At 35.8% G+C, this 20,966-nt stretch overlaps 1 protein-coding gene across 1 annotated transcript in view; it reads right to left on the reverse strand.

Moving 5' to 3' along the window:
- LOC136367952 (contactin-associated protein-like 2) overlaps positions 1-20,966 on the reverse strand; it is a 149,724-nt gene that overhangs the window by 10,255 nt on the left and 118,503 nt on the right. The window contains exon 5 of the mRNA XM_066330252.1: positions 10,847-10,966. Coding sequence (XP_066186349.1) covers positions 10,847-10,966 — 120 coding nt within the window. The remainder of the gene's footprint in view (positions 1-10,846; positions 10,967-20,966) is intronic.

Raw genomic sequence — 20,966 nt, forward strand, 5'->3', positions numbered from 1 at the left:
AAAGAACCTTCTATTGTCTTAAAAGAAAAAAAGAAAAAAGAACAAACAAAAAAGCCTAAACCTAAAAAACACATCCATACCTAAAAGAAATAAAACATTACATAAACCCTGGAATTTTTCAGAGACAAAAGGGCAGACAATTTGAGAGAACTGAATACCTCAAAAGATCCACAGGTCTGAGCCAGCATTTAAGTTTACTTTCTTTATTTGCTCAAAAGCACATAGATAATACTGATAATTGCTCCACATTCAGTCTCATTCATAAAACTGAAGAAAAAACTTAGAGACCATATGAAGGAAAAAGCATTATTGAAAAGGGAATAGGAAAAGACTCAGTATTGATAATAAATTATTAGTTTAAAATACATTTTAACCAAGTATTAGCAACTAAGTTAATAGAAGACATTTCCCAGGCCTGGAAACAAAAGGACAGGGAAGGAACAGAAAAAAATTCAAGAGAAATTATCTTTGTTCTAGCTACACTTTCCGAAAATATATTTTAATATTTGAAAATATTAAAATTTAATCTTGAAAAACTGTCTAGTTTTGCCATTTCATGTACTACTAAAATCCATAAGATTGATTAGCAAATTCTACACAGGAGGAAGGCTGAAAGAGCAGCTACTTTAATTTGATTCTTCTATCTCTTATGTAGCAAAAAATGTTTGCTAGTCTCTGGCACTTACAGTGCTTCTTTTTCATTGCAGATGCCACAAAGCTCTGCAAAGCATTTGAAAATATAGGTTTGTGATACAGCCGGGCATTAAAATAACACATTAATTAATATTTTATAATAATACAACAGTTGTAGCAAAAATCTGCAACAGCCATGCCAAAGGTGTCAGGCAGAAGTGAAGCAACCACTCAGACCTCCAGGACACAGCAATAAAGACTGCAGAAATGCCAGACAGCCCTCTGAATATTGGCAGTAATTAAGTAAGTTTGTGCCTTTTTTTTGGTAAATTTTATTTCCCATAGATCTGTAATTTCTAAGTAATTTGGTTTATGCAATGAGATAAGCCATGAATATTAAAGCCAGTGCACAATGCAAGTTCATAAGTCCTTTTGCTAATAACTCTTGACCAAGAATACTTATTAATCTGCCCCAGTTGTTTCTACTCTGCCTAGTAGAGATGTCAGTCACCTGAATAGCCTCAGTACACTTTTTGGTTAACACCCAACTGGCTCAGCTGGTTGTTCATCAGATACTCACCATACAACACAAATACGATTGACCATTTCAGCTTAGTTCTGTGGTAATTAAGAGAACAAAATTAGCAATAATGCATTTTCAAGTACAAAAATGCTTCTGACAGAAACACATCTGATCTACACGCACAAATAACGCACACTTGGGCTTTGAAGAGCCTAAGCCAGCTTCCATGGGATATCCATGTCTCTGTCAGAATCTATTCCTGTCCACTTTTCACTAAGAAAAAGGGAATCCAAATGGGTAGTGATGGTCCTAGGTATCCATCACAATAATTTACAACATTGCCATTTCCAATAGTTTTCTGACAATATTATTTTCCTACTACTGACATGCCATTAAACATTTAATTTTGTTATCACTACTAACAAGCTTCCATTGTAGTCAGCAAACGCTGGTCTGAAAGAAAATCTACTGTGATTTCTATCTACGATGCACAAATGCATCCCAAAGTGAAGATAAATTGTTATTCACTTTGGAGGATTATCATCTCAAGGCTTAGGGCACTGCTTTGGCAAAACCCACAAAAAATAACTTTAGGAAGGTAATAATTTTTTTTCACCAATTTTCCTAACTGACTTACTATTGAATTCTTCAGTGTGTGCAGAGTTAGTTTAATAAATCCCATGTAGGATAATGGAAGATTATTACCTCAATAGCTCTCACTCAGGGAAGCATATCCTGAAACATACTAGATAAAGCCAGTATTTACAGGCCTCCTGAAGAAAGGAAAACTTAGGCTTGCCAAATGGAAAAAACTCTAAAGCAGGAAACATAAAAAACATGTTAATTCTCATAATAATAATGTGAACTCTGAACATAATAAAAGTGAACCCAGACCCCTGGCATTGAAACACTTGGCTTCCAGTACACAAGAGGATGGAGATCCTTACACCTATCAGTTAAGACTTTCTGAACAAGAGATCTGGTTTGCAACTGCATCTTTCCATTCCAAATCTAAAAATATTCTCTGGAAGCTGAATATTTTTCTGGTTGTAGATGTTCCCTCCTGACTGTGCAAATTTTCACAGCTCCTGTGGTTGTGTTGGTTGGACTCTTCTCACTAAATCGCATGGAACGCTAGCATTAGTTTGTTCTTAAGTTGTGTCCTGTTTATTTCAACTGTTCATCACTTTCTGGTGCTGTAGAGCAAGGGATAAACTCAGTAGGTTGCAACCAAGTCTGCTTCTTCCAGGAAAATTCCTCACTGGTTTTAATGGATCTATGTGGTCTCCTCATAACATTTTCTGATTGGCTACCATATTTTCAAAGGAAGCACTACCTTCTATGCCCTTAAAGTTAAAAAAAACACCAACAGAAATGGCCGGTTTCCAGAAAATATCAACTTTAGGTCATTTTTGCCCTCATTGCAATCCCCCTTCAGTCTTTTTCTCACCATGTGGAAGAGGTGGAGGGGAGTTTACATCAAACTTCTGGTGCTGCCCTAAAATGTATACTGAGAGCCCATAGCTGAAATTAGTAAAAAAATTGTCTGTAGTTTCACATTATAGTTACTATATATTTGTTCTGTTTTGTAGAAAAGCACTAAGACTAATTTTAAGTGATAAAATGCAGACACAAATAATCTTGGGGTTTTCTAGGAGCATTCAAAGACAGCCTTCACACAAAAACTTCATAACACCGTACACTCACATTCTTGCATAATCTGTGCTAATTCACTTATTAGGAAGTCCTGGGAGGGAGACATGGGAGAATCATTCTGTGCATCTCCTGCCTGCCTGGGGAAACTGCATTAGCAGTACATTTCCTAGATATGCAAGTGCAGACCAAGACAAATGTCTTCTGCAGCTTATTCATTGCCCAAGTAATTTCTTTTTAAAATTTGTCTTTCAGAGCATAAAAGAAAGCCTGAGAATTTTTGCAGCAATAGTGACAGTTTACCTGCCCTTCTAGGCAAATTTATTTAGAAAATTACACATCAGGGTGGCAGCACTGCACCTTGAATGCTGTTTGGAAATTCTAGAGTAGAATTAATATCTTTTCACTCTTAGAAATTGCTTGTAGTTTTTTCATCATTTGATTATCTGTTTCAGAAATGAATGAGCTCAATACACCATATGTGGTCTGAACAGGGTTTTAGATATTTCCTTTTAGTTAATCTGCTCTTTGAACATTTAGCTGCGTTGATTTCAATTTCAGAGAAATTATCAATAGCAGCAACACTCTGAACAGGTAAATGATGTTCTTCCTAGTCCCACTGTCACTAAGACAATACAGCAGCAGTAGTCAATAAAAAGCAGCCCTGGATAGGATTTGATGAGGTGGTGTTTGTACTGTTATTTAAGGACAAGGAAGCAGAAAGGGAGAAGCACATATGGGAGAGCATTTCTCTCTACCACGAGTCCCACATGAACTCAGTGACTCATTCCCTTCCAGAGTTTGGGACAGCTCAAAGCCCACAGAAGCATAGAGCAGCTTTCCCAGTGATATAGGGAGTATACACAAACACACACACACCTCTCACATCATCTGTACCCCTCCCCCTAAAGAATAGAAAACCTCTGAGAAACTACTGTTGTCACAATAAAATAAAAACTGCAAACCCCCACCACCACCTCCCACTATTTCAGGGGTAATTTAACTGTTTAGCTTTAACTTGACCTTCATCTTCTGACCAAAAGCAATAATAAAAGTTCTACAGGAAACACAAGTCTTGTTTGGCCTTTCAATAATATTCTCTACAGGAGCAATTTTATAGGGATAACAGAAGCATATCACTGGCCTGAAGCAGCTTGTGCCAAGTTCCTTATATCCCCAGTAGGGAACAAGTGTGTGGGAGTAAATTCAGAGCTAAATAATTACTTCTAACAGTCACAGTAACAGTTTGAGGTAGATGGTAGCAATCATTATTTTATTTCCAACCATGCCTTTTTTCTACTCCCCCAGTTATGGATGTATTTCTTGAAATATAGGTTTGTGAGGCCCTGAAAGAATTCCAAAAAGGATTGTTGTATGCTAATTTCTGAGAGCTTGATTTTCATGAAATGAGAAATATTTTCTGATTGCAGGTGATGTGAGGATTGTTTGCTTTTCCTAGACCAAGTAATTCAGCAGAACAAAGATTCTGCTTGATTTTTCAACTAAGTCTGCTATGTCACTCTCAAAATCCAATTTGTTCTCATGCTTTAAGGTCATTACACATTTAACCATCTTATGCCTGATGTATGGATGTTTGCTCAAACTATGAGCATCCATTAAGATGACGACATGACATACTTTTATTCATGTATATTCTTATCTGATGCTTCAGAGTTTGAAGCGGGGCAGAAAAAGAGAGGGAGAATTACAGCAATGTAGTCAGCCAGCCAGACATGTTTCTATTACTTGGTGACTTAAGCTACCTTGAGCATCAGTGATAAAGCTTGTTCTGTTCTGAAACAAAAACAAACAAAAAAAAAAAAAAAAAATAAAAAAAAAAAATATCAAGAACTTTGTCCTGGAGGCAGACTCCACATGATATTTTTTGCTTTATGGCTTAGATGTTTTTTTCTGTAGTTGCAAACTGGGGTAACTTTTCACTTTCTACACACACAAGGGTGACTTCAGAAAATATCTAGATATTCCAAGATTATTTAGGATCATGTAAATTTAACATGATTTATTCAAACCCTAAAGTCATGAAATCACATTTTCATTGTTACACATTTTTGCTTAATGAAGCCACCAGGTGTTGATTCACAACCTTTTTTACCCCCCACTGAATTGTATGATTTTATATCATGATGAGCCCTGAAATTATTAGAACCTTCATCTCTGCATGGAGGCTGTTTCTATGTTTTAAGTTGTAAACATTATAAAAGATAAATAAAAAAATAACCCTCACAATCCCATGGCCCTTCATGTCAGGCTGGATTCCTTTACTCTTCCATCCTAAACAAGCCTGAAAATAGGACAGACTCGACATGTCATGGAACACAGCAACAGACTGCTCTCACTCATTCCTTGCCAAATAGTGGCTTTAACCCGTCAAACTCAACTGCCAAGCACAGGGGTGCCCAACAACATCATCTTTTAGTGATAACCTGAGGCAGACCAAACAAAAAGAAAAACATACTGATTTATTTCACAAGGCTCCCAGACAGCAAGTTGCATCTAATCAAGATGAATCCAGGTAAAGACTAAAAATTACAGTCTGTCAACTGATTGAGGCTGAGTGGAAAGTTGTATTCAGATGGAAAAACAACCACGACCACTTTTTCAGCATGTCAGTACTGTGTTCCACAGCACTGGGGAAAAATACACCAGTCAAATTTGTTGAAATACATTAAAGTACCACAATGAGCAAGAAAGGCAAACTTGACATAAATTACAAATAGCAACAATGAGAAAAGCTGATTACAAATGAAAATATGTACCAATGAAACTTAGAAAAAAAAGGGCATGCCTTGTAAATAAGAGCAGATGAAAAATATAATGAATGCACTAAAGCTGAGATGCAGGATGCTTCAGCCAACTTGGCAGGCAAAGATGTAAACATAGTCTGTTCTGTTTCCAGGTTTCTCATGGGTCTGTTATTTTACTCTGATGCTTGGAAGATGAACTCGCCTTAGAAAGAAAACCTATAATCAGAGATGCTGCTCTAGACATGATGCACTGATGCCTCAATGACTATTTTCTTCTCAGTACATTTTTTTTTAATTTTTTTAAACAGATATTCTAACTTAGTAATTCAAAAGAACCAAAACCAATGTCCTAAATGCCTTGATACTTTCCCCCTTCCTTTTTTTTTTTTTTTCCTGTGTGTGTTTTTTTGTTTTTCTGCTCCTGTTTCATCTGCAAAGAAACAAGCTTGGATACCCTACAGCAACAGCCCCAATCCATTTAAAATATTTGTTCCTCTTTTTACCTCACAAATGTTATTTTAACTAGAAAAAATGACTGACGGAGTACTAAAAAAGTCTCCCCAAACTCCTCTACAATAGCAAGAAAAGCATATGACTTGCTGTTAGAAATAAAAATGTCATTTCATATGTAAGAATTGAGACACAGAAGATATTTTTCTTTCTCAATTTTAGGCAAGGGGCTCAAATATTATTGTTGAAAGTTTCCTGCAATGAGAATACACTAGGTAAGGTCTCTATAATTGTCATTAAACAACAAGCATTGCCCAATGACAAAAAATTTGTTTATTGTCTTTAAATATACATCAACTCATTCTATTCTAGTTATTCTAAAATATATACTACCTGCTTCCTAAATCTTTATTTTATTGAATTAAATTGCTCAGCATTTTGTTTCACATATGTTTTTTATATACGTGTGTGTATATATATGTGGATGAATAAAAAATTCTGGTGCCTTGGAAGTTCAGTAATGCAGTTTTTAGGTAAGAATTCTCATTTGAGAGCTGATACGAGCAACAGAATCAAACATTTACTGCTTCTAGGGCACTTTTCTTTAGGATGTAGTGATGACACATTTATATTCATGCCATATGTTTCTACATATATCATAGTGTAAAGCACTCCATTGACCCACTCTTTAGAGAGAAGAGAGAAAAGTCATAGGATATAACAGTTGTGGCTGTTTAATGTCTGCTCACAGTCATTGCAGTAATTATCACATGTGCCACTTCTGTTAAAAAAAATGAGACAAGGGAAGGAGGAGAGTGGGTAGAGAAGTCACCTCATACATTTGACCTTAACAAGGTCAAACACTCTTAATGATTTCTCAAACTGTTTGAAGACAATCAGCTTGAGGCAAACAAATCGTACTAGAAAGGAGATAGCCTAAGTACCACTCAAATGGAGTCATCATGCTTGCAGCTATTTGGATCCTGAAATGAGATAAAAGCTGCATCATGGAGGCATAAAGACTTCAGGACAAATAGAAAGAATTAACTGACATATCTTCTGGTAAAATACATTAGGAAACCTTTCAGTTCTACTTTGCATCAGTACTCTAAGTGACGAAGCACTAGAAGCAGCAGGCTATGATTTTCCTCTCCTCAGCTCAAAGCCTCAAGCAACTGCAGGAGTGCTGATCTGCCTCTCCCACTGACATCCCGTACAGCCATTAGGATAAATAAAAAACTTGGGCCTTGCAGTCCTTCTGCATTGTTCCTCTACTTATTCCTCACTCTAAAAATTCTTGCAGGACAAATTCACAAGGTAAGATCTTAATAATCTTACTAATCTGACACGTTTTCACCATCCTCCCTGTACCAAACAGAGAAAAACACTGAAAACAGGGAGTAATCAATTTATTTCTTCTGTCTTTCTCAATGGGACTGAAACTAAATCTGTCAGAGGAAAAGAAATCAGTCCTAGAGACTCAGAAATATTATACAGAACATAGAATGAAGCTGCAATATACTCAAACTTTGCACTAACAAATTTAGGATACTAAGATATTATAACATACCTTAAAAGAGCAATTCCTTCCACTACAGCTACTGCTCTAATGACAATTAAAGAGAAAACGGGAAAGGTGAAACTGGAGATCAACCCTCCAGCTTTGGAAAAAAACAGTTTGAATGAAGAGTCTAGCTTTGCCTTGCAGACCCATCTCTGAAAGAGGCTAAGATGACAGAGCTTTGAAAGAACTCCCTGTTGACCCCAGCCACAAAAGAGGTTAACAGAAAAGCAGTCTAATGGTTAAACATTGTGCCACAGCACAGCATCAAGGAATACTTTTTTCCATAAGTGCATTACTTTCAAAAGTTCTGACTTTCTACCTGTAAACATCTCCAATACCGTTTTTCAAAAGAAGAAAGAAGAAAGGCAAAGAAAAGAAAGCTTCCTAAAATTTACATAGTTCCTACAAATAACTATTTGGAAAGCTGCACAACATGAACAGCAATACCCTAGATTTTAAAAAGCTACATTATTGCATTGGAAATAGATAGTTTGAATGATATCTCAAACATATTCATTCCACTCTCAGGACATAAAATTGGTTGCTCTTCACTGTCAGAACACAGCTATGAGCACAACCTTTATTTGGAGAAGAAAAGGATAAGAGATTTGAAAGGAGGAGCTTGGGTATTTCTTTCAAAATAGTGTTGCTTGTAGAGACCATGAACTGCTGTGAGGAGCACATGAAATTACATATTTCTGACTTCGACTGCACTATTGAATCACAAGCACAATTTAGAAACCAGAACAATTTTTAGTTACCACAGCAACACCTGTGAAGGGGGTGGGTCTTGTCATGACACTCGCCAGTTTACTAAATTAAGACACACTAAATTTGCATATGGATCATGCCCAGAAATATGCCCAGACAGCTGTCTTCTGGAGCACAATTTTCTCTCTTTTTTTTTTTTTTTTTTTTTTTTTCTTTTCAACATTATCTGGCATGCCTCTGTACATTAATGCTGACTTATAGACTCTGTAGGTGGAATGCTGATGAAATAATGAAATTATTTTTGTGTCTCAATATTTGTAATACAGTATATTAAAGGGCTAAAGATATAATTTCTCAACAAAAAAATTCAGTGGCTTTTCAGGATATTGTCCTTGTCCCAGAAGGCTTATAATCAAGTGAAAGTAAAGTTTATTGTCCAACATTTTGCTCCAGTAAAACTATACTAAAGTAATTGAGAAAGTAGTACATAGGTGTTAAGCCACCTTGTTTTGCCAAGATTGATATTAACTTTATCAACTTTGTGGACTGGCTTTGTCATGGAATGGAACTAGCAAGTTGCACTTCACATTTTTAGTCATTAAAATGTTCTCTACTTGCTAGCTTCACCTGAATGAAAGAAGGTGAACTTAAAATGTGCATTAATATCTTGAGTAGTAATTTAATATAGAGATGTTTGTTTAACAGAGTGGAAGAATAGGAATACTTAGATCTGACTCTCAGACTAGAAAGGAAAAAATAGTTAGGAATAGCTATTAAAATAAAATATGACTACCTTGTCTTTTTTTTTCATTCAGTATACTCCACATACCAATCAGTACAGCAAAATTTGTAGGTTACTTAAACTTATGTTCACAAAAAATATCTAAATTGTAATTCTGCTAGTTCAAGGTTTGTTTTTTTTCAAATATAGTTCTAGCAACACCATAGACTAGCACAAGCTGGATACTAAATTTTTTGAGAATTCTTCTTTTTTCTAGCATGTTTTAGTTTCTTTTGTTATATGACCAGATATGTATCATTGCTTTAGAGTTCTACAGAACTATGTTATTTATGAAGCAAAGCAAAGTCCTCAAGTAACCTCCTTTCCTTCACCAGTGTTGCTGATAATACCCTATATAGATTCATATAGGGTATTGTAAAATTTCTCATAAATTTGTAGCTTGTTGCCCTCCAGCCTCAGTGCCTCAGATGACCACTAATAAAAACAAAACAAACTGTGGTAACTGTAACATATAGACACTACACAGTATGTACACAGGTGATGAGCTTTACTCAGCTGGGAACAGCTGTCAGTTTTAGAAGCACAGATCAAAATTACTTTCCATCAGTTTTCACATATCTCTTGCAGTCATTTGCATCAAAATGAAAAAATAGTGGGTTTAGGTTTTTATTTTTAAAATTGAAATTCTCTGTAGGGGTATTAGTGCAAATTGCCTTTTTCTTGTAGCAAAGAGCTGCTGATGAGAGCAATCCAGTTAAAACAGAAACTGCATTTTTCTGCAGCGTGCTTCATATCCAAGTGAATTAAATCATGTACCCTAATGTACACATGTATATCCAGGTTTCTGCCTTCAGAAAAGTTGCGGGAGCTTTGGAACCTGTGATCTCTAAAGAGTCTGAGAGAGTGTTTCAGCCTATGATAGTGCCCTCACCTTCATGTTGCTGATGATGGAGTCTGAGGACTCAGGAACAAGCCAGATTCCCAGAGCAAACAGAATAAAATTCAAACTTGTTATGCGGGCATTTGGGGAAAGTCAGAGTACATGTTTGTTTTATCAGCTACCAAATATTTCATATCAGAAAAAGTGCTGAGACAACTGCTATGCATTAGCAGAACAAAGAAATAGTATATTCTCAGTGCAGGAAACTGCCTTGTTTTTATTAGCATATTTTCCTGCATTATCTGCTACACAGGATTAAGATTGGATACTTCTGGTGAGAATACAAAACTAGTCTTAAAAGCATGAAATTAGACACCCAGCAAAATTAGAACAAATTAATGTAGATATATATTCCCTCCAGAATTTAACTGGTATTAGGAGGACATACCTAGTTTAAAAGATAAAACTAACAATAACACAAACTCAAATATTTTGTTTCTTTTGTAATTAATTTCTATTCTCTGCCTGTGGTGGTGAGCTGCCTTCTACAATACCCCAACAGATACTCCTGGACTCCACTAGGTTGATATACAACAGTTTTGGTAAATAATCATATCTATTAATTTTTTTCTTTGTGTATCTTTTAACTTTTTTTAAATGATGGAACACTGAGGATATAAAGATCTATTAAGACTAATAGGTGCAATTCAAAAAGCTTATTAAATGCATTAACTACTTCCCTGCTCAGTCTATCCTGAATAGTGAAGGCAGATTTGATGCTCCCTGATGAAAACCTTAGTAGTTATTTTTCTTTTAACAAGAAATATGAAATATGAACAGCCTCTTCCTCCTAACTACATTTAAAAAAATCCCAAAAGACAATTCCCACTTCAACCAACTTTATTAGTAAATACAATGCAGTTACCTGTCATGTTGCAGTAAACTTTCAAAGGTCCCAGTGCCCCACTGCCATCTGGATCTATCCAGTAGTAATTTGAAGTCTTGCCCAAGTGTTTGTATGCTTCACAAGAGAGTTCATAAATAGCTGAAATGAAACAAAACAGAGCAATAAGAATAGTTGTATCTTGGGGGAAAGTAAGTCTTAGGACAACTAATAGATCCTGTTTATACACAAAGAATTGTACCTTTGACATTAAAGCAGTATCACTGAGGTTCATAGAAAACAAAGCATCTTTCCAAAATTATAGAAGTGATTAAAAGCTTTCAACACATAATTTCTGCTTTTATAATATGAGGAAAAGCCAGAATAGGAAGAAAATTCTAACAACTTGGGGAGAGGGAAAAACAGCACTTTCAAGAGTGTTAAACTCTTTAATTTAAACCACTTTTTTACAATATACTTCATAACTTAGTTTATATTCTTAAGTTTTTATTACTTCTATTGATATAACATACTTTTATGCTTGAGCTTTTTTTCAAGAGATACTAAAAGAGCTTATGAGTTTTCTCTTTAAATTTCATAATTGCTCCTGTTTTACTACAACTCAGAATAACACAGAGTTTCAAAATCAGGCATTGTATGTAGTGAGAAATGTCACATCTCTACACAGCTATGCAGTTTTTCTATTATGTCATACAGAACCAGCAAGGTCTGAAATATCACAATATTTGCTAGAATACGTTTAATTGATTTAGCAGACAGTCTTGTTTCAATTTTTCCTTGAATACAGCTTTCTATTTCATGACTTGAAATTGTTTGTCAAATTATGTTATGATGAATAACTCAGATATAATAAGCATTGTAGACAGAACTTTTTCTAGCAACTCCCATATTTTCTTACAAATGCAGAATTTTTGTAAAATTATGTGCATTGAATATGAAGAAATAATTTTATGCTAAGAAAAACTAAAACTGATCACTTATATAAATTGTTCTCTGGGTATATATGCATAAAAATAGTGAATTACATAAATATTTTCCTATACAATTCTTTAAAAAGGAATATGTAATGGGGCTGTCGTTTTAAGGACCAGATGGCACCGCTTTTTTGTTTGGAATCAATCAGCTGCTAAAAGAAATGAAATATTTGTTTAACCAGACTTCATATCCACTCTAAAAATTCATCTAATGTGTTGGCAATTCTTGCAAGCAATCTCTTTGCGAAGACTGGCTTTATTTCAAATGTCCATAAGGACGAGCTGTTTTCCTGGGCTCTGATTACAATGAGTGACTGATCACACAAAAGCATTTAAAGCCCTCTAACCAAATATCAAGACATGGGAAGGAAAGTAGAGTTTAAAAAAAAAAGTCAAATGCTCATGCAACACAAATGCAAAGCAAAAGGCTGTTATCTACCTACAATTTCCTTGTGATGCTACAAGACAAAGAATTTCCTGGAAATTTGTATGTGTTCATTAGAGGATATACAGTAAATTTTATATAAGTAGATTACACTTTAATTAAATTGTGAAACATGCTAAGCCATTTCTCTTTTCTCCACAAGAAAAGGTCAACATATTCTTCCATTATCAAGGAGACTCTGTGTCTCTTTTCAGGCACTTCATGCAGAATTTATAACCTATTTTGTTCAGAAGAATTTCCCTCACTCTCCACACACAACCTAAAAAAAAAAAAAATCATAAAATACTAACTCCATGAATGTATAATTGTTGTAATACTGAGTGGAAAATTTTAACAGATGCACTCCAGGTCAAGTCAAGAAGAAAAAAAAATGTTTTTTGTGATCTCACTGAAGTTGTGTTTTCATTTTCTCCAGAAAACCAGGGGAGCTTTGCCTCTGTAGCAACCAGATCTTTATGTAAGGCTATATGAGATTTTTATACAAGTTTAAAGTTTTCAAGAGCACAGGCCAATATTTGTACAGAGATACTGCCACAACTCAGAAAGCAACATTAAAGAGGGTCACAATGAAGTCAAATGTCTTTCTGGAAAATTAAAGGGTTTAGATTAGACACCCTTCTTTCTATTCTTCTGGAATGGGAGAAATAGAAAGTGTTATGTTGGCAATAGTTTTATAGCATAGAAAAGGCTGCTTTTTATTAAGCCACATTGTTAAACTTCAACATTATGCTGAGGACTAAATAGAAATTAAGACTATTCTTCAAAGAAAGCAAAAGAGTGGGACATTCTGAACAATTTCAACTTGTGAAAAGTGTTCTTATGTATGGGATAGTTTTCTGGGATGTACTATGCATATGTATAGAATTCAAATACACAACATACGTAGTCTTAAGGGACTTCAGAACAGTATTAAACCTCATTTCCATTAAGGTTGGAAATAATCTTTAAGATCATCATGTCCAACCATCAATCTATGACCACCACCATGTTCACTACTAAAGCAGGTCCTCAAAGTGCTGAATCCACAGGCTTAGTGTTCCAGGAATGATGACTTTACCCTTCCCTGGCAGTCTGTTACAATACTTTACACCACCTTCTGTGACTTTAAACCCCCCAGCACAACTTGAGGCCATTTATGCAGATGAATAAAGATCTTAAAACGGGACTCACAAAAACGAAAAGGTGGGTACCAGTGCAGTTAGCAGTACAGAAACCACTTCACAGGAACATAGGAACAAAGTGAAGGGACAAGTGACTTTCACATACTGACAAAACAACCAATAACTAAAGGTGCAATAGGAAACAGCAGTCATGTTCTGGTGTATGAAGACAATTGATGACAGAAAGATCTCATTGTTGCCTTTGGATGGCAAAGGGTAAACGCTTAAATAGAGAAAAGAAGAAGAGCAGCAAGCATCAGGCAGAAGGCAGCTTGGGCAGAGGAAATTAGGACATGAAGCCAAACTGGATGATGACATAGAAAGGAAGACACTGCAGAACCACCTCATCAGCCACTACTTGCCTTTGTAAATGTTACACAAAAAGATCAGTAGTGCACAAGACAGAACAGGTGAAAATAGAAAATAACAAACTCAAAGAAAACCTAGCATAGATGAATGGACTAACATTTAGGAATGCTATTTTAGAAGTCGCCCAAGCACATCAAAATATAGAAGAAAAAAGAGAATACAAGGAGAGACCATAGTAGAATCAAATCAGCTTAAATGAGAAAACTGATAAAGGCTCCAGTAAAAAGGCAAAAAACCTAACTGAGCTAAGAAAAGACAAAAAAGCAGAATGCAAGATTCACATATAAAATTTACAGTGTTCACATGAGAATTACGAGAAATGGTTGCATATATCCACATACAGAGGAGGAAGGGGGAGAGACAAAGGGCTTTGTAGTGCTGATTCCATCTGGAAGATAAGAAAGAAAAATAAACAGCCAAAAAAAGTGGGAGAACCAAGGACGCAATGGCAACAGATTTTTGCTTTTCAAGCCAGTAGAAGTGAAATGCCAAAAATGTATATTTGCTTTCTTGGTACCTGGTCCAAATACACAACATATGTAGTCATAAGGGACTTCAGAATAATATTAAACCTCAAAAATCTTCCAAGCTAAATGTAAAACTCACATGTACCCTGATGTCTGAATAAGCTACTTCTTGCATAATAAGTCCAGCTGTCAGTTTGTTAGGGTTTTTTAAAGATCTCTTATATCCTTTCTGAGGAGAATAGGGAGGAAAACCGCATCCCTACTAACAGCTTCTTCACTCCTTACATGCTTTCATATTGCATCAAAAATTGTCTACAGTCTGCAACAGATGAAAACCTGTGATCCAACAGTGATCAGAACAGTGATCCAACCTCTTAGAGTCAGGAAAAAGCTATGCACAAAATGAATCAAAGCCAGAATGAGAAGAGCACCAAAAAATGCATTTTTAAAATCAGTTTAATCTCCTGAATAATACAGACCAAACTAAGACCACCAGATCTATAGCATGATAAAATTTGAATGGGTTTTCTGTATTCCAACATGAAGATAAAGTTTTAAAAACAAACATTAAAAAAATATTAATTTCACTATATCTTTTCTTTTGAAGCATCAAGCTTCTCTACAATTCTTGGCCTAGGCAGAAAATCTAGTCATTTTAATTAGCTAACAAATGCAACTATGAATGCATTTTGAAGTTCACCATTAAGTAAGCTAACATTCACAACAGTGGATTTGAATAAGCATGGCTTGAGGGGAAAATATTATTTCTTAGAAAAGCTTGATTTGGTTAGTAGGGTAAGGGAGAACAGCCTAGAGTGAAAAAAATACTGACAACAAATCTTGTAGCTGCACAGAATTTAAGAGCATTTTCATTGCTGCCTTTCTTCATGGGTTCTGAACACCAAAGGGGATGAGAAGTCAACATTCATTTCTGTGGTTTTTGGATCCTCTATTTTAAACATTAGAGGAAAAGAAAATAGTTCAGAAAAGAGTTTACAGAATAGTTTTTTCCAGCTCAAGACTGTTAGTCAAAAGTTGGAAAGAATCAACACCTCTTAAATTTCAGTAGCTCCTAAGTGATTGAGGGAAGCAGATGTTCTCACTCCTGTTTTACTTTCTGACTGGTGTAAAGATCAAGGGATAGTTATCCTGCACAGATGGCACAGCTGCTGGCTATCTCCAAAAAGCAGAATAGCTGAAGAGCAAAAAGGATTTAGAAACTCTGTGGCCCTATGTGGTGTCCCCATAAAATTTCATTAGCACCTTGGTGAACTAAAGTTTTCCCATCACCATGTAAAAAGGCAGCTTTAATTTTAGGGCTAACAAACAGCCTCCTTTTATAAGAGCAAAGCTCATAAATAGATTACCTAGCATGGCAGTCTACACTATGTGGCTCAATGAATGTTTCGCAATATGTTTTGTTTCTGTCAGTGAATGTGGTTGCTGCAGGGAATAAACTCCTTTCAACACCTGCTAATATAGGAGTAAATCTCAGCTTTACAGGAACACAGTAAAGGTGTAGATACACAAAAATGGATGGAATTAAATGACAGCAAAAGTGACAAAAACATGCAATGCATCAGAGCCACAAAGTCCAGCTATGTGTCTCCAGCACTTTCAACTTAGAAAAATACTGAAAGCTAAACAGACTGTGAGGTGCTTGGGTTTATGTAACTCAAACTGGTTTCAACTCTTGAGTCCTGAAAGCTCCAAGCTTTCTAAGAAATAGCTGCACACTGAAATGCCATACCTGAAACTTATTTGAAAAGAATAAAATAAGATTTTTTGCTTTATTATAACATATATTCAGAAGATAACTGGGAAATGGAGAATGTTAAATAAATTTTTATACATCAATGCATGCACACTGCAAGTTCCTGCTCTGTCAGCAGGATTTTCTTTCTGTGCACATCCACATTAAACCTATACTCATCCTATACTCATTGCAATGCCACATGGTGGAGAAATGCTGTCTTACAATTCCTTCAAGATAAGTTAAAAGAACTAGTTATTTAATCATAGTCAAAGCAAGACACATACAAGATAAAAATACCTTTCTGTATTCTAATGGAAGGAATACACTCAGCTGCTGGGTTGCTGTACTACCTCAAGTACATTATGAGGTTCCTAAAAGGCTCCAAAAAAGCCAACATGATGCAACACTACTTCAGTGCTCTTGCTGCTCTGTAGGACAATGTCTGTAATAGTCAGAACCAAGTCTTACATCTGCCAGCTTTTTCAAGTGTGGATATAAAAATTCTGTAGTTTTGTACTCACCCTTATAATGTCTAAGAACAGGAAAAGTAACGTAAATTTAAAAATTCATTCTCCAATTATAGTTAACTTAAAATAAGCACATGTACTGTTAAAGTCAGATAAAAATAAATGTGAACAAGTATTTACTTTTATATCTCACAGAGTGAGAAGTAACCCTTTCAGGTATAACTTTGAGATTAAATGTTTTTTGCTGTAGCTTTTACCAGGTTCCCAAATATTAGGGGTGCCCTTGTTCATTTGCTATTGGAAAAGAAAGGGTGGTTGGAAACTTCTGCTGAAGATTCCTGGCTTTGCCCTCTCCACCTTTAGGCTGCCATTTTACAGAATCTCACTACCCCTTCAGCTGTGAGAGCTGAAGTCAAAAATTAATCACAAATCAAAACTCAAAGATGATCACCCACTACCAGCACCCCAAAAAACTCATTAGTCAGACAGTGACAGAAAGAGGAAATGAAAGCTAAGGAATAAACCATCACCATTCTGATAGAGAATGGAGTATGTATCTAAAATTCTTTGAGCTATTACTTCTACTTATTGTCCTAAGTGTATGCACAAAGGAGCTCCAAAACATTAAGAACACCTAACACCATCTGATCCTGCACAGAGAAGGTTCTAAGGTAACCAAGACCGCTGTTTCAGGATCTTTTGTCATTTTTACTTATTACACAATAATCTTAATGTAAAATACCAAAAGGTAATGAAACACCTGGTTTCCTTCCTACATATTGCCAAATACCCCTTTAAAAATATTTATTGATTAAAAAGGATCCTGAAAATATTTGCTGCAATAATACCCTCCCCTAAATAAAAAGTGGCAGCAAAGAACAAAGACAAAATCCTAACAAGAAAAGAAAATGTCTTGCAACCCCAATAGTAGTTCTTCACACTAAATTTATGATGGACTCAGAGAGAGCAAGTTCTGCATGACCAGAAGTTGGATCACCACAAGCCATACAATAAATATTAGGTACTTGCAGCTAGGATGCCCCTGTAAAATTAGGTTACCTTGATGAGCAAAAGCACAGGAAGCAGCACTTTCAGCAAAATATATGATTCTAGTAGGACAAAGCTGTAAGACCTTCAAGGCTTCTGGCCCTCACAATGCAGGAAGCAGCTGTGGCCACTCAGTGTGCTCACCTGGACAGGCCAGAGCAGTAGGAATATAACAGCATACCCAGCTGGCTGCAATACTGAATTTCTGTGCCCAGTCTATGAGCACTCAGAAACTACACCTAGATGTGTCAGCAACTGCAGTGAAGTTCATGTCCAGGAAGAAAACTTACCTTTTCAATGAGCTGCAGCTTTATGCACATGCTAAATACAGTGTGTACATAAACTGTACATAAAAAGATTAATTTTGTCATGTGAAATGGATCTACTGTAATGCCCAAGAAAATTCCAGAAAATGTTTTCTGAAGAAATGTAACTATTCTAGATGCAGTTACAGTTCATTCAGTTACGATCAAATTACTTTTCAGGTAAAAAAAAGGACTAAGGAAGTGTCCAAAGGTGATGTGCCCTTGCCATTGCAATGTCACCTCATTGTTAAAGACAGTGGAAAACAGAAAACCTGCCTTTCCTGACTTCATGCATAACTGAAAATTTGAGTAAACAAAAACTAGATCTAAAGCCCAGAGTGTAATACTTACAATTTGTGTGCTTGTGTTGCATCTGCAAGAAAACTAATTTACTCTGTTCTTAAAGAAATGTTGCCATACATGAACAACCACACAGCAAAAAATACAATTTTCACACATAAATGCCATTAGGCAATTGGTAAATTTCACTGTATATAAGAGAACTGGAGAAAATTAAAAGGTGTCAAGAACAAGTTCACCAAATTGCAGATGTGTATGACATGGCCTATGTTTTAGCCACTGATTTTTCCACTTGTAGTACAGCTCTGATCAAGCACCATTTTTCAGCCATGACTAGGTTGCCTCCTCAGCCAGAAGTTGAGCTGAGCTATTGCAGTCCCAGATGTACAAGCAAAACCAAACCCCAGCATCTTTAAATACCTTCCCAGTGAAACTGGGATTTGTTTTCTTTGTGTTACCATCATTTTAGGGGCCCTTGGTTTACTCTCACAGCCAGCTAGAGCAAGCACATAAATTCTAAGAGCTCAAAGCTTCATTTTTTCACTGTCACCACATGACATTAGCAAGAGTCTTTTCCACACCACACAACTATTTGGCTCATGACAGTTTAAACAAAGTTAACTTAAAGACCATGGCTTCACCTGTTACCCTCAACATCACATTAAATAAATACTCCATCATTCTACAAGATTATTCGTGGAAAAGGTAGTACAATTACTCAAATTGTATTTGAAGAAATAGGTGCTGAGATAAAAAAGCAGAATCATTATATAGTCATAATTAGTATAACAGAATCACATGGCTGTGGTGGACCTCAAAGATAATGTAATCCACCTTCCCCCAAAAAAATCTCAATTACATCCATGTATCATTTCAACATAATCCGGTTTAAAATTATGTAAATTCCTTGACACATGAAGGCAGCCTGGGACTCCACCAGCCCTTCAGGATCAGCATCTGTTCCACTCTCTACACTGTGGGGTTGTTCTGCTGCAACTTAAACTTGTTTCTCTTCCTATTCACAATTAATTTGGAGGATAAGTTACTGCATTCCTCATTGCAACCATCTTTTTGCCTATTTGCAGATACAAATCTCTTCTCTACATTAAAATGGCTGAGTTTGTTCATTTTGATCACTGGTTGCATTTTATAGGTGCTATATTATTCTCTCTCCTCTCTGGATTTTCCAATTTTTTCCACCAAGCTTAGCATATGAAAATGGCCAGCACAGTCAGATTAATTTGCACATTCCACAAGTTTTGCTTCTGTTAATTCATCTCTAAATGATGTTTTCTTTATTCACAGAATCATAAGCAATCAACTACAAGGCAAATCAGCCATCAATAACCATGACTTCTACAAAACTGAATTAAAAAAAGAAACACAAATCAGCAGTTTTCCTCAACTATTGCTTTTACAATTTGTTAAGCCCCCCAGCATAGTCTTTCCCAGTGCTCAGTAGATTTGCAACTCAAAATCCCTAAATAGCTTCCCAAAGGAAAAACATTCTTATATTTTGCATATTTACATAATAGCACACATATAGTATTATATACATATGAATCATAGAAATAAGCTATAGAAATAAAAAATATAAATAGACAACACAAGGTGTTTTTTTGTTGTTTTTGTTATTTAATCAAGAAGGTAAACCAACACAGGTGATTTTGGTGCTTTTTTATCTAGACTAGTGCTCATGTCTGTCCATGGCTGCACTGGCTGTCATGGCACTAAAACTTTCCAAAAGTAAAGATCCTTCATGACTGAGCATAAGCCTTCTTCACATGGCCAGTGATCTAAGCTTCAGCCTTCTAAAAGCTTCTGTATCTGCCTCACATGCTCCCTCTGCCTTCTACAGTTAGCTGATGAACTTATAAAGTGCTATCATTAGCACAATATCCAAATATGCCCCATAGAAACAGAAATTAAAACCAGTAAAAATAAAAACAAGATATATGGAAGCTTGCAGATTTTGTGTCAAGTTTACTCGAGGCTCAGTTATGCCATTGATAAACATGATAATTACCATTGTTTGTGATGTTCCAAAAAAGAGAACAAAATAGAGGTTTTGCAATTGGAGTAAGAAGAGGAGCACAACTTTATTTGCCACTGGGGTAATAAATAAAATTACTGCTATAGGGGTGAAAGCTGCAATTAGAGCTCGGAATTTGTTATGAATACAGAAAAAGGCAACCCATTAACAGCAAAATGAAAGGTGCTTCTGTTTCTCTCTCAACTTTGTTCTTTGCTTTTGGCTGGGAGAGGGGCAGGGGGGAAGTGAGAAGTTAATTTAAATACAAATGGCTGAACCAAAATGGATTTTTAAACAAATTTAGCAGTGATTTTAAATTACAAGATATAGATTAGACAATTAGCATCTTTGTAACAGTATCAGCTTACACACATCACAAAAAAGTATAATTAGACACCAATTTTTAACAAGGTTCTTTTGTGAATTAAGTCATTCAAGGATACACAAACAAAATCCACAACTAACCAAAAAAAAACCAACCAACCAAAAAAAACACAAAAAACCCCCACAACAAACCACCAAAACCCAAAAAAAAAAAAAAAACCAAAAACCCAAGCATGGATTTTGGGACTGAACAAAACACTGCTCAGGATAGAAATGGCACAATTTCATTTTAAATCTGGATAGAATTGCACATGTGTATAGCTGTAATTCAATCCTGGGCCCTATATCTGAGAGGGAAGATTGTCTGAGAAACTCAGATATTCACTATACTTTTGCTGGTCTTACACTGGGCCCAGCCACAGAAAGCTTCAGAGCTACCTGGAGCTTGTTTGAGTCTCATCCAGCTAGGAGATATTAGGAACACTGCCAATACCA

Source organism: Sylvia atricapilla, chromosome 1, assembly GCF_009819655.1.
Source record: "Sylvia atricapilla isolate bSylAtr1 chromosome 1, bSylAtr1.pri, whole genome shotgun sequence".
Taxonomy (NCBI): Eukaryota; Metazoa; Chordata; class Aves; order Passeriformes; family Sylviidae; genus Sylvia; species Sylvia atricapilla.